Source organism: Tachyglossus aculeatus, chromosome 3, assembly GCF_015852505.1.
Source record: "Tachyglossus aculeatus isolate mTacAcu1 chromosome 3, mTacAcu1.pri, whole genome shotgun sequence".
Taxonomy (NCBI): domain Eukaryota; kingdom Metazoa; phylum Chordata; class Mammalia; order Monotremata; family Tachyglossidae; genus Tachyglossus; species Tachyglossus aculeatus.
The window spans coordinates 66,512,443-66,526,926 of NC_052068.1; the positions used below are offsets into that span (position 1 = coordinate 66,512,443).

Here is a 14,484-nt window from a genome sequence, read left to right on the forward strand (position 1 = left end):
TATTTTCCCCTTAAAATTATAATAATTGTGGTATTTGTTAAGCCCTACTGAGAGCTCACCTCCTTCAGGAGGCCTTCCCAGACTGAGCCCCTTCCTTCCTCTCCCCCTCGTCCCCCGCATCTTCCTCCTTCCCTTCCCCACAGCACCTGTATATATGTATATATGTTTGTACATATTTATTACTCAATTTATTTTACTTGTACATATCTATTCTATTTATTTTATTTTGTTAGTATGTTTGGTTTTGTTCTCTGTCTCCCCCTTTTAGACTGTGAGCCCTCTGTTGGGTAGGGACTGTCTCTATATGTTGCCAACTTGTACTTCCCAAGCGCTTAGTACAGTGCTCTGCACACAGTAAGCGCTCAATAAATACGATTGATTGATTGATTGTTAAATGCTTACTCTGGGCCAGGCCTTGTACTAAGTGCTGGGGTGAATACAAGCAAACTGGGTTGGATAGAGTCCCTATCCCACGTGGGACTCCCAGTCTCACTCCTCATTTGACAGCTGAGGGAACTGAGGTCCAGAGAAGTCAAGTGACTTGTTCAAGGTCACACAGCAGACAAATAGTAGAGTCAGGATTAGAACCCATGATCTCTGACACCCAGGTTTAGGCTCTAGCCACTACCCTATGCTATTAGGAGATGGTTCTCTGCTGTAGCCCAAATAAAAGCACCCACACACTCATGGTGTTGCCCTGAGGTGAGATTTATAAAGTGTGAACTACCAGGCACCAGGACTCAACACAGCAACTGGGGCAGTCCACCATGGTGGAAACCAAGTCCCTTTTCCCTACAGAACAAGACAGGCACAAGTCTTTCCTCTTCCATGCTGAAAATCGGGGAGGAGTCCCCCCCAGCCCCGCCAGGCTCGGCTGCATTTTGATTATCAGTGGCTTAGTCAAAGAACACGGGCTTGGGGAGTCAGAGATCATGGGTTCTAATCCTGCCTCTTCCACTTGTTTGCTGTGTGACCTTGGGCAAGTCACTTAACTTCTCTGTGCCCCAGTTCCCTCATCTGTAAAACAGGTATTAAGACTGTGAGCCCCATGTGGGGACAACCTGGTTACCCGGTATCTACCTCAGTGCTTAGCACATAGTACGTGCTTAATAAATACCATTATTATTATTGGACTCTTTTAGCCAGTTTTCTCACTCTCCTCCCTTCCCTGTGTGTCTGCCAATCCATCTGCTGCCCCCCTCCCAATCTCCCCCCACAACCCCCCGGCCCCCACACACAAAAATTGTGAGCCTTTTATAAAAGCAGACACATCTGAATGCATGTGAAAATATATTCAACCCCAGTCCTTAGTATAGTGCTTCACAGATGGTATTATTTGCTTTTTGAAAAGGGAACTCTTCCTCCCTCTCCAAGAGCAGTAAATTGTGCAAACCTCTATAGCCTGGAAAAGAGGGTAGCCCCACCCCTTCTCTCTTGCAGCAGAAGAGCTGCCTTTGAAGTGTGCTTAAGGAAAGGATGAGGGTGGGATGGAATGAAAATTGAACCAAGACTTTAGGTTTAGCCGTGAGGAACTTTGTAACTGCAAAAACAACGGGTCTTTGGCTTCAAGACTTTTTATAAGAGATTCTTGTAGAACTGAATTTCTTAGTTGTGGGCGATTCAAACGTTTTGGGATATATTTTCCAAATCCTTCTTGGGAGAGGGTTGAAAAGTTATGAGAAATTTGGCTTGCTCCTGCAGATCTGTTGCTACCTTGTTTACTGAAATAATACTACTTGATTCTCATCTTTGCTTCACCGCATTTTGTTTCTGGATTTTTGAAATATACACTATTACCAGATTACCTTACCTAAAGAGTGAATTTTTCATTACAGCGACCTATGTGAATTGTACTGGACTCATTACAAGTAGTACTAATTTTATATCCTTTAAAGACGTGGGATAAGGGAAACGTTTCTTTAAGGGTGGCTGAGATTAGTGGGAGATAGAGCCCAGTCTGGAAGAGATAAAGGAAAAGAAAAAAAAAAAATCACTGAACAGTTAATCAAATTCTCACTTGAATATTTAATTAAAAACAAAAATTTCGGTGATGTTAAGATGACATTCCAAAACTGTTAAATGAGCAGAACAATCTGGCTTAAAAACAAAGTATAGTTCCAGCACCTATCTTTTTTTGGGCGGGGGGTGGGGGAGATAGGAGAAGAGGGGAGGAGAAAGAAAAAAAGGGGAAAAGAGCATGAGGGGTTAATTTTACTAGATTAAGCCCCCTCAAAATTTAGGATATTGTCAAAGAACGGTTAAACCCCAATTTAAAACATAAACTACCTCAGAATCCTGTTCCTCCCTTACTAGGTTTAAACACTGTTAATGTAAGATACTTAGGTTCCATGCCTGTAATAATGTTTGCAAAAACTGCAGTGTTTGGATGCCTAAGAACTGCATTCAAGTTTCTGGGAAACTTGAGTTCATTTCACTTACTTCAGTATGAGTAACAATTTTCAAAATCCAATTGGATTAGTTTCCTTCTAAGGCAAGTTGTGAAAAGACAAAAATCAGACTTTTAGGATTTACAACATAAGTTGGTTTGTGCCTAGGCACTGCTATGGAAGTCATTCAGTGTTAAAAGTATCCAAAAATAAAACAGACACACACAAACATATTTTAAAAAAGGATTTAAGATTATAAATAGGCCATTGTCACAAAACACATTTCAGAGTTGAAAAGGCAAACTTATTGAGCCTCTCAAGAATAAAAATTGTTCATCGATTGTTCACCAATTATCTCACTACTGAAGGTCTTGTGGTACTTATTTTTCCAGTCTCCTAAGGCACAACACTATTTCTTCAAAGAAACTAAATGATACCACCCAGCTGTGGCAGGAATAATAAGCGGGCATTAGCCCTGATGTAAGAAACGCAGCAATTTTTCAAATGGGCAACATTTTCCCAAAGAATTAGTGGGAAAGCAACTTAATGTGATGGGATCTGGGGTCATGGGGAGGCAAGTCAAGATTTTAGGGCACAGGACCCCAGTCCTCATTACAAGTGTTTCTACATAACAAGATTTAGGTCCAAGTGCAGTGTATAAGGTACATCCCAGGAGGGAATCTGGTGAAGTCTCAGTATTTTTGAAGAAATATACGGTACAAAGGTAACATCCTGTACCATGATGGTGAGCAGTTTTCCTAGAAAGAACTCATGCACCCAGGAGTTAAGGGGATGGAGGAATTTAGGATTGAGTTAACATGATACTCCTCTCGAGCAGTCTGCTCATATTCCGTTCATGATTAATCCCCCAGCCAGACTGAAATGCAGTAATACACCACTTCGATTCACAGCGGCTTTCGTGCTGAATCAAGATAACACGTAAGAATCACAAGATCATCCCTCTTAGGTCTAATTCTTCCTTTTGTCCTCCCATCTTTTGAAGCCCATAGATCAACAGTTTTTCAATTTATTCGTTATGCATTGATTTGTAGTGTTATTTTAAAAAGCCAAGACACACACACACACCCCGCCCCCCCACATACACACACACGCGCATACGATGCAGGTCCACAGTTGAAACACTGGATGTAGTTTGAGACTGAATCCATAGTGGAGTGTTAGTCAATTGTAAACGGTAGGAAACTAAATTTGGAAAGTGGGTACACAGATTTGAGTATGGGGTGAAGAGTATGGGATTCGGAAGTTGGCCTGTATCATTCCAACTCTGATAAAGTGCACGGTCTTCGGAATTCCTGCCCACGCTCATGGATCCACTTGTTGGATACTAAGAGAGAAAAGTCCAGAGTTAGTCTTTTCCTAATGACAGTGGTTTGAATTCCTCTTTCAATTACTTTTAAGGGTGAAAAACCTATTAAAAACAGGGTGGCCAAAACTTTAAAGGCACGAACTATCCACGCCTGGACAAGAAGAAATGTGTTAAATTGAAAGAAGAGAAAAATCCAGCTGTTCACAGGGATCTCTCTAAAAGAGGGCATATAGGGAATCACCTGCCCTGGGTGATTTGGCTATTTGTTTGACTGGAAGTGGTGGATCCTGCAATTCTGAAGTTCTGCTTGCAAAAATTCAGCCAAATCTAAAGTGAACAAAAATCGAGAGCCACACAACACTTCTGTCCTCCTCAATCCCTCAGTTTGCACTTTACAAAATCCCCACATCTATTTATAGCCCAATTCCAATCACATCCCTTCACAATTTATTACAGTACACCTAGTCAAAGTGGTGGCAGAATTATAAGTATTGCATCTTTGGGGGAGTTTGGTAGGGGGTGGAAAGAGAAGAATGTGGGAGATATTTACCCCATTTGTTTCCAACTAACACTGGACAGGCTGCATGCCTTGTGCTATAATCTCCTTCTCCACTTGCAAATAGATTGTACCAGAATACAGCCGTTCCCTGTGAAATGCAACAAAAGCCTTATTACCAAATAATCTGAGCATACACACTTGTATATAAGTATCAAATGTTATACTTGCATTTTATCTGTATTTTTATCTTTATATTTGCATTTTACTTGTATTTTATCTTATATTAAAATTTGTATTTTAATCCTTGGAAGCCTGCAACTGGCTTACTTTCAAGGTTTTTCCCTTTCAGCACCAACTACGACTGTGTTCCTTTTGTACTTGATTTGGAATTAGCCCGTTTAAGAAAGGGTGGCAACAAAATTGAGGTAGGCCCTTTACCAAAGAGCCGCCAGTTTCTCTGGCATCTATTCACTTTATAACTGGTCGTAAGTGAGTTCTCTGTGGGCGGGGAATGTGTCTGATGTTGCACTGTACTCTCCCAAGCGCTTAGTACAGTGCTTTGCACACAGTAAGTGCTCAATAAATACGACTGAATGAATAAGCAAATCTTCACCCCTAGATACTGTGGTTACCAGGGCCATCATCATCATCAATCGTATTTATTGAGCGCTTACTATGTGCAGAGCACTGTGCTAAGCGCTTGGGAAGTACAAATTGGCAACTGTCTCCCCCTTTTAGACTGTGAGCCCACTGCTGGGTAGGGACTGTCTCTATATGTTGCCAATTTGTACTTCCCAAGCGCTTAGTACAGTGCTCTGCACATAGTAAGCGCTCAATAAATACGATTGATGATGATGATGATGATGATGATGATAGAGACAGTCCCTACCCAACAGTGGGCTCACAGTCTAAAAGGGGGAGACAGAGAACAAAACCAAACATACTAACAAAATAAAATAAATAGAATAGATATGTATGTATTACACGCAGAACAACTGGTTACTGAAAATCATATACATTCCTTAAAAAGAGACAGTCCATCTCTTCAGTTAACTCAGTTCTCTTGATGAAAAGGTTTTGGATGCTAGACATTTCTCATCCCCAAATACTGAAAATCGTATACACTCCTTAAAGAGACAGTCCATCTCTTTAGTTAACTCAGTTCTCTTGATGAAAAGGTTTTGAATGCTAGACATTTCTCATCCCCAAATACAGAAATCTAAGCCAAATTTACCTTTTTAGGCCACACACTAGCTCCTACTTCAGGAAATACAGTAGCTCCCCCTGCTGACACATCACTCATCTGTAAAAGAGAGAATATTAACATAAGAATGGTCTAAATAAAGAAACATGAAGTTTTGGTTTTTTATGGCATTTATTAAGCGCTTACTATGCTTAAACATGCTAGTCATTATGTCCATTTGCGGGAGTAGGAAATAGAGGGGACAATATGAGGATAAGTGAGATGATTTGGGTGAAATTCTTTGAATTTCTTGAAAGAAAAAGATGCTCTTAGAGGAAATTTACCCATCCAAAATAGGTTAATTCAAGTCAATGGTATTTATTGCACACTTACTATCATCATCATCAGTCGTATTTATTGAGCGCTTACTGTGTGCAGAGCACTGTACTAAGCGCTTGGGAAGTACAAGTTGGCAACTTATAGAGACAGTCCCTACCCAATAGTGGGCTCACAGTCTAAAAGGGGGAGACAGAGAACAAAACCAAACATACTAACAAAATAAACAGAATAGATATGTACAAGTAAAATAAATAAATAATAGAGTAAAATATGTACAAACATATATACATATATACAGGTGCTGTGGGGAAGGGAAGGAGGTAAGATGGGGGGATGGAGAGGGGGACGAGGGCGTGAGGAAAGAAGGGGTTCAGTAGTTAAGCACTATCTACACGTCCAGCACTGTTGTAAGCACTAAGGTTGATAGACTAATAATTAATAATAATTATACAAATTATAACAAATAACAATGTATGTTAAGCATTTACTATGTGCTAAGCACTGTTCTAAACGCTGAGGTAGATACAAAGTAATTAGGTTGTCCCACGTGGGGCTCACAGTCTTAATCCCCATTTTCAGACCTCTGTGGAGGTCAGACAGTCCCTGTCCCACATTGGGCTCACTGTTTAAGTAAGCAAGCTTATTAACTACTAGGAAAAGTGTGACAAGAACTTGTAATAAAGGGGATTTTTTTTTAAACTAAGTACTACTGAAGCAGAAGAGATCGTTTTGGTTACAACTCTGCAGAGCACTACAATAAGTGCTTGGGAGACTGATACAGAGTTGGAAGACATGTTTCCTACCCACAAGGAGCTTACAGTCTAGCTTAGGAAACGGCATTAAAATTGCGGATATGTACGTAAGTGCTGTGGGGAAGAGGGTGGGGTGAAAATCGAGTGCTTAAAGGGGACAGATTCACGTGCATAAACAACAAAAAGGGGAGAGGAAGTAGGGGAAGTGAGGGCTTCAGTCAGAGAAGGCTTTTTGGAGATGCCTTTTTAAAAAGCCTTTGAAGATGGAGAGAGTGGTTAGCTGTCAGATATGAAGGAGAGAGTTCCAGACCAGAGGGTGGACACAGGCAAGGGGGTGGCGGTGAGATAATCACGATCGAGGTACAGTGAATACGCTGAGTACAATGAGCAGGTAGACATTTAAAGAGCGAAATGTTCAGGCTGGGTTGCAGTATATCAGTGAGGCAAGGTAGAAGGGGAGAGCTTTCAAGCTGATGGTAAGGAGTTAGTTTGATGTGAAGGTGGATGGGCAACCACTGGAGGTTCTTGAGGAGAGGGGAGATGATAGAATTTTTTTTTTTGAGGAAAATGATTGTCAGCAGAGGTAATTAAGCAGAAAAAGTACTGCAGTGATTGGAGAGGAGGAATGGGTAGAAATAGAAAGCAGGACAGCCATCATCTTTAAAGAACCTTTTTATGACTCTGTGTTTCCAAGTTTTAATGAAAGGATTGACTAATACCAAATAAAAGCATTTATTGAGTGCTCACTTGGTGTGATGCACCATAGTAGTTTCAAATCTATGGGGCTAACTTTTTTTTTTGAGTTGGGGGCAGGAGAGAGTTTATCTGGGTTGCTGAGTTCTACACAAATACAGCTCCAGGTTATCAGGAAATAAGGAAATCTGGTGAAGACTATAAAATAGCCGGACCTGGTTTCCTAAATTAAACGGCGTGTCCAGATACAGATCGAACACCACAGCTTAACTTACATAGAACAGCCACGTAGCGATTCTATTGCCTGTCCCCAGTTCTTTAAAAGCATCTGGTTCATCTTTCTGTAGGAAAAACAAAACGCAATAAAAAACAAATTCAAAAGATGAAAACCTTTAGGATCCCAACAATCCATTCACAAATGGCAGCAGTGTGTCTACAGCAGACTGAAACCCATGCCAAAGATCAAGTTTCGTTTGCGGATTAGGGAGGAAATAGGTCATATACATTTTCTCCCCACACACAAATAAAAACGTGGCTGCAAGAGGGAAAAAAATTCAAGCGTGGTTTTACTCAGCGTAGGGGTAGAATAGGTTACTTCGGTCTGGGCGAGCTAAACAGGAGTTATAACACAAGTTCCTGAACCGGAGAAGCTTCTGAAAACAGGAGACCCTGCTCTCAGAAATTCATTGGCTAGTATGCATCCTAGCCAAGTTTTGCTCAACATTATTAAGTGAGCATTGGGCAAAATTTTCCCCCGCATTTGTCCCCTTATGTAAGCTGGACATATCTACCAACTCTGTTGTATTGTACTTTCCCCAAGGCTTAGTACAATGTTCTGCATATAGTAGGCACTCAAGTACCACTGATTAACGCCCAGAGGACAATCTCTTTTAAAACAAAGGAGAAATGACCCTCCCTCAGGAGAGACATTCACTCGAAGTTGTTTTGAATTGTCGTTAGGGAGACAGAAATGAACCCCTCTAGACTAAGTTCGTTGTGGGTAAGGAAAGTGTCTGCTTATTATTATATAGTGCTCTTTCAAGCCCTTAGTACAGTGCTCTGCACAAAGTAAGCACTCAATAAATATGACTGAATAAATGGACCCAAACTACACTTCTGCAGCCAGGTCTAGGCCTGTTCCATTTCAAATCCTTCTAGAGATTTCAAGGATTTAGGATGATCCACCAGTGTGGCCAGCAAACATTTTAATTCTGTCTGGGAAATTCAAGACAGGCTAAATTTGGAGACAGTGTAGTTTCACCCATGTCAGAGTTTAAATTGGTTAGAGTTCCACATGCCCTCAGATCCTTTGCTTTTTTTGGAAGCAGAAGCTACTCACTGTGGCCCTATTCTTGTCATTTCCTGCCCCCAACCTCTTGCTTACATCCCAATCGCTTCAAATCTGACAGACCACAGATGTCTGCATCTCCTCCTGGGGTCTTCCCTGATTCATTTCTAAGCACTCCTTATATCTCCAAAAGTGCTATTTAAGCCCTTCCACACCACCAAAGCAACTGTGTTCCCAAAGCATCCAAAAGAACTTATATACATACATCTACCTCCTTTCCTCCTGTCTTCTTCCTTTCTAATTCTAGTGTCTGTCTCCCCGCCTGCCTTCAAAGAGTTTGCAGTCTAGCAGGAGATCATGTCTACTCTCTAAAACTTTCCTAAGGGTTTAGCACAGTGCTCTGCATGTAGTAGGCACTCAAATGCTATTAATTGATGCTGCAGAGAGAAGAACTGGGTAGTCACTGAGTTGGCATTGGTGGGAGCCCTGCCTTTAGGTATTACAGACTTTGTACAATCAATCAATCGTATTTATTGAGCGCTTACTATGTCAGAGTACTGTACTAAGCGCTTGGGAAGTACAAATTGGCAACACATAGAGACAGTCCCTACCCAACAGTGGGCTCACAGTCTAAAAGGGGGAGACAGAGAACAGAACCAAACATACCAACAAAATAAAATAAATAGGATAGAAATGTACAAGTAAAATAAATAAATAAATAAATAGAGTAATAAATATGTACAACCATATATACATATATACAGGTTCTGTGGGGAAGGGAAGGAGGTGACAACACCCTTAAAAAGTCTTAATTATTTCCGATTACTGAGTAATATGTCTATGCAAATTTCTTGAAATATCTTATGGGCAGGATGCTCTCAGAGAAAATACCCATCATTCCTTGGGATCTGTGTAATTTGTCAGATTTTAGCTCCAGCTAAGAGAAATAAATCAGTTATACAGTAGTTTTAGTCCAATTTTGGAATTTGAAGACTAGAGGCGCAAGACTAATTAGGAGTCGTTTTCATAAACGAGGAATTATTTCCTCATTATGATTTCCTCCTGTCTCTCATTTGCTAGTCCCAGATGCCAATGATCAAAGAATGTCTTCTTGAAGGAACCATAACCATTTTTATCCCTGGGACTTCAAAGAAAACCACACACTCCAAGTCACTACTAGACAGATGAATCTAATTGTTTTCATTTGTCCAAGATCAGGGGTGTGGTTCTCTCTCCTGCACGCGTGCATACATATACACACACACACACAGACACAATCACAGTATTTTGTGTACCAACTTTAGATTTCACAAAAATTTATGTAACTGTCTCATACATATGCAAAAAAAGTGTTGTGATTCTCCCTGAAAGTGCGCACCATAATTTTTCAAAAGATTTCATGCACTTTGATAAAGGATTCTATTATTCCCCCAGTGACTTTGAATCACAGGACAATATTAAGGTATACCTAGTGTTAATGTACACATTCAAAAGCCCATTAAACCACCATCTGAATTCAAGAGTTCTGTTTCTCAATAATAGCATTTTGTAACTCCACACTAACGTGGAAAGATAGAGCAGGTTATTCAAGTGGTTTAAATCAAGCACAATAATCCCCAGGCAAACTGGGAAGCAAACAGGGGCTGCCTTTTCCAGCATTGCTTTTGTATGATTTTCTACTTCGATTTCAAATTCAGAGTTAATCACTTCGACCAAACAGAATTTTCAGCACCACTTTCACAGCCAAGAAAACAGACCACCTGCCTAATTTGAATCAGTAAAAAACGCCACCCGGTTTAGCTGTCTGTTCAGCTGGTGGTTTAGTGAGCATGCTTCATTCACAGGATTTAAAAGAGCTGATGGACAGTAAAACTGAAATCCAAAGAAAAGTGGCAGGAACTGTGCTGCCCCTAAGCTGCAGTGGGTGTCTTTTACCCCTCCATCTTTTACTTGCCCGTGCAAAGTCAAAGTGGGGTTCATACTGGCCTCCCACTCCATAATTTGCCACCTGAAAAAGATAAACATAGCGCACGTGAAGAACAAGATAGATGAAAGTAGTTGGACTTACCCTTCCAAAATCAAAGTGAGGCTCGTACTGGCCTCCTACGCCATAGTTGGCTACCTACAGTGAAATGAAAAGCAAAGTTTCTAATAAAGCAATCAATGTCCTTTGGGGAAAGAGTGGTGGGAAACTGGAGGATGCTTATGTACACATGGTACTTCTATACGGTAATTTGCACTTTCAGCCAGAAAACAAAGAACAAAGAAGAAGTCATGCCTCTCCTCAGGACTTAAGTACACAGTTTAAGAATGTAGAGGTTATTCTCAAAATAAAACTTATTCCTCAGGAATTTTATAAAGACTGGAGTTTTGTCAAAGTACTGGTAACTTCCAACCCATTTTTACACAGTTCCTTTGCCTAAACCTATAGAAGGAAAAGTTGGCCGGGGGGGTGGTGTGTGTGTGTGTGTGTGTGTGTGTGTGTGTGTGTATGTATGGAGAGAGAGAGAGAGGGAAAGAGGGAGGGGGAGAGAGGGGGAGAGAGGGAGAGAGAGGGAGAGAGAGGGAGAGAGAGGGAGAGAGGGGGAGAGAGGGGGAGAGAGAGAGAGGGAAAGAGGGGGAGAGAGAGAGAGGGGGAAAGAGGGGGAGAGGGAGAGAGAGAGGGAAAGAGGGAGAGAGAGAGAGAGAGAGAGAAAGAGAGAGAAAGAGGGGGAGAGAGAGGGGGAAAGGGAAAGAGGGGGAGAGAGAGAGAGAGGGAAAGAGAGAGAGAGGGAGAGAGGGGGAGAGAGGGGGAGAGAGGAGGAGAGAGGGGGAGGGGGGAGAGAGAGAGAGGGAAAGAGGGGGAGAGAGAGGGAAAGAGGGGGAGAGAGAGAGGGAAAGAGGGGGAGAGAGAGAGAGAGGGAAAGAGGGAGAGAGAGAGAGAAAGAGGGGGAGAGAGAGGGGGAAAGAGAGAAAGAGGGGGAGAGAGAGGGGGAAAGAGGGAAAGAGGGAGAGAGAGAGAGGGAAAGAGAGAGAGAGAGAGAGGGAAAGAGGGAGAGAGAGAGAGGGAAAGAGGGAGAGAGAGAGGGAAAGAGGGAGAGGGAAAGAGGGAGAAGAAAGAAGAAAATGGGGTAAACTAGTTTGAGTACCCTCAGCTCCAGTCAATTGAGAAGCCCTGGCTCTTTCCTCAGAATTGGATTAGTCCATAGGACAAGGAAGCAATTCTCCAGTGGACTTTCTGCCAAACAGAGGAAGGATGACACTTCTCTGGGGAGCCATCCAATTCCACTGTTCCCCGCCCCCCCCATCCCCCCACCCCCGCCACCTAGTTTTTAATCCTTCAGGCTGACAGTGCAAGTACCTTGTTCTCTTTCACCCAAGCTCCGTAAGTACTCCCCTGGGGCAGAAGGAGTTCCATGCATCTCTTACACTGTACTTTCCCAAGCACTTAGTACAGTGCTCTGCACATAGTATGAACTCAATAAATACCACTGATTGAATTGCAGAGACAACAGCAAGGTGGGGAATATGTGCTCCAGAAGCCACAGTCACTTTACCGGAATGACAAGACAGTGGCCATCTTCTCTGGGCCAAAAACTCTGAGCAATAAAGAATGGGATCGGCAAGGAAGTATTAGCAAAATTGTGGGTTCGAAGCACATATTCAAGAAATCTGTTCCTGGACCACTCTTGGGGTTTTAGATGGGGCAGAAAAGGGGGAATGTGTGGGGCAGGGAAGCCAGCATAGGCTATTGTATTATGTTTTTAAAAAAACAAGCACCCTACCTGCAGTTCCTCTGCTGTGGAAACATCGAGTCCTGTAAGGTCTTGAATTCGCATATTAATCCGTGACACTACAGGGTCTTCATATCCAGACAGCCAGGCACTAAAACAAAAAAGAAAGGGTTTTTGAATCAGTCAATCGTATTTATTGAACAATGTTTTTGTGATGGTATTTGTTAAGTGCTTACTATGTGCCAAGCACTGTTCTAAACACTGGGGTAAATACAAGGGAATCAGGTTGTCCCACATGGGGCTCACAGTCTTAATCCCATTTTCCAGATGAGGTAACAGGCACAGAGAAGTTAAGTGACTTGCCCAAAGTCACACAGCTATGTGGCGGAGTCGGGATTAGAACCCACAACCTGTGACTCCCAAGCCTGTGCTCTTTCCATTGAGCCATGCTGCTTCCGTATTAAGTGCTATATGTCTTCAGATAAAGTTATAGTTAAAAAAAACTCCAAGCTAATTGTAAATAATGGGCATTTTCATTGTGAAGTGATCAAACACATGGTACTCCCCAGAGGAAGGGTGTCAAGTATTTTAATTGTAGGGGGAGTGTCACCCCCTCTAGACTGTAAGATCATTGTGGGCAGGGAACATGTCTACTAACTCCACTGTAGCCTCCCCAGGGGCTTAATATGATCCCACCCCCACCCCCGCCTTACCTCCTTCCCTTCCCTACAGCACCTGTATATATGTTTGCATGTATTTATTACTCTATTTATTTATTTATTTTACTTGTACATATTCTATTTATTTTATTTTGTTAATATGTTGTTTTGTTCTCTGTCTCCCCCTTCTAGACTGTGAGCCCACTGTTGGGTAGGGACCGCCTCTATGTGTTGCCAACTTGTACTTCCCAAGCACTTAGTACAGTGCTCTGCACACAATAAGCGCTCAATAAATACGACTGAATGAATGAATGAATGCTTTGCACATAGTAAATGCTCAATACCATTAATGAACTGAATGGTGCGTCAGCCAAGCCTAATTATGCATTGTTCTGGGATAATTAGGATAGCTGCATTTGAGCAAAGGGGATTGCGTGCTCAATGCCCTGCTTCCCTGAAGACATTTCTCAGTCATATTTTGAGGGATCAGTGGTATTTACTGAGGACTTAAGGTGTGCAGAGCACTATACTAAGTGCTAAGGGATAATAATAATAGTGATGGTATTTGTTAAACACTTACTATGGGCCAGGCACTGTTCTAAGCGCTGCGATAGATACAGGGTTATCGGGTTGTTCCATGCGGGGCTCACAGTTTTAATCCCCATTTTACAGATGAGGTAACAGGCATTGAGAAGTTAAGTGACTTGTCTAAAGTCACACAGCTGACAACTTGCAGAGCCAGGATTAGAATCCACGACCACTGACTCCCAAGCCTGGGCTCTTCCCACTGAGCCATGTTGTATAATGGAACTGTACGCCTGACTTTCCAGCCAGACTACTCCGGTTCCAGCAGAACACTTACTACAAAGTCTGGAATTGCAGCGAGGTAATTCAGCTTACTAGACTGTATTAATAATTATAATAATTATGGTATTTGTTAAGTGTCTATTATGCTCCAGTAACTGTACTAAGCGTATGCACTGTATAAGCTATATACACTGTACTATATCTACCACTGGGGTAGATATAAGCAAATAGGGGTGGATGCAACCTCAATCCCTGTTTTACAAATAAGGGAATTAGTATCACCTTTCATTCATTCAGTCGTATTTATTGAGCGCGTACTGTGTGCAGAGCACTGTACTAAGCGCTTGGGAAGTACAAGTCGGCAACATATAGAGATGGTCTCTACCCAAGAACAGGCTCACAGTCTAGAATACCTATTAGTTTTAGTAATGCTAACTACCAATCTATGTTTTAAAGGACCACCATGACAGCCTGAAGAACTTCATACAGAGGCAACTTCACAGACTGAACTAGTTTTCTTCCACCTAATAGACTCTGACCAAAGCAAATTTTTATAGTGATCATGACAGAACTGAGCTCTTTGCAGAATTTTTTTTTTTAATGGGATTTATTAAAGCACTGTACTAAGCTCTGGGAGAGATACAAGCTAATCAAGTTGGACACAGTCGACATCCTACATGGGGTTCACAGTCTTACTCCCCATTTTAGAAATGAGGTAACAGGCACAGAGAAGTTAAATGACTTGCCCAAGGTCACACAGCAAACAAGTAGCAGAGCAGAACCCAGGTCCTCTGACTCCCAGACTCTCTTTCCACTAGGCCACACTACTTTTTCCCC

General features: G+C 41.9%; 1 protein-coding gene across 4 annotated transcripts in view; it reads right to left on the reverse strand.

The window, feature by feature from the left end:
- Window positions 1–2,144: 2,144 nt before the first annotated feature.
- P4HA1 (prolyl 4-hydroxylase subunit alpha 1) overlaps window positions 2,145–14,484 on the reverse strand; it is a 73,852-nt gene continuing 61,512 nt past the window's right edge. For 3 of the 4 annotated variants that reach the window (XM_038743575.1, XM_038743577.1, XM_038743576.1), the window contains exons 10-15: window positions 12,233–12,332; window positions 10,537–10,590; window positions 7,456–7,521; window positions 5,448–5,516; window positions 4,265–4,361; window positions 2,145–3,732 (exon numbers count right to left, since the gene is read on the reverse strand). In XM_038743575.1, the coding sequence (XP_038599503.1) occupies window positions 3,662–3,732; window positions 4,265–4,361; window positions 5,448–5,516; window positions 7,456–7,521; window positions 10,537–10,590; window positions 12,233–12,332 (457 nt within the window). In that variant the 3' untranslated portion in view covers window positions 2,145–3,661. Of the gene's footprint in view, window positions 3,733–4,264; window positions 4,362–5,447; window positions 5,517–7,455; window positions 7,522–10,422; window positions 10,477–10,536; window positions 10,591–12,232; window positions 12,333–14,484 lie in introns of all 4 variants that reach the window. The other variant, XM_038743578.1, reaches the window with a different exon arrangement.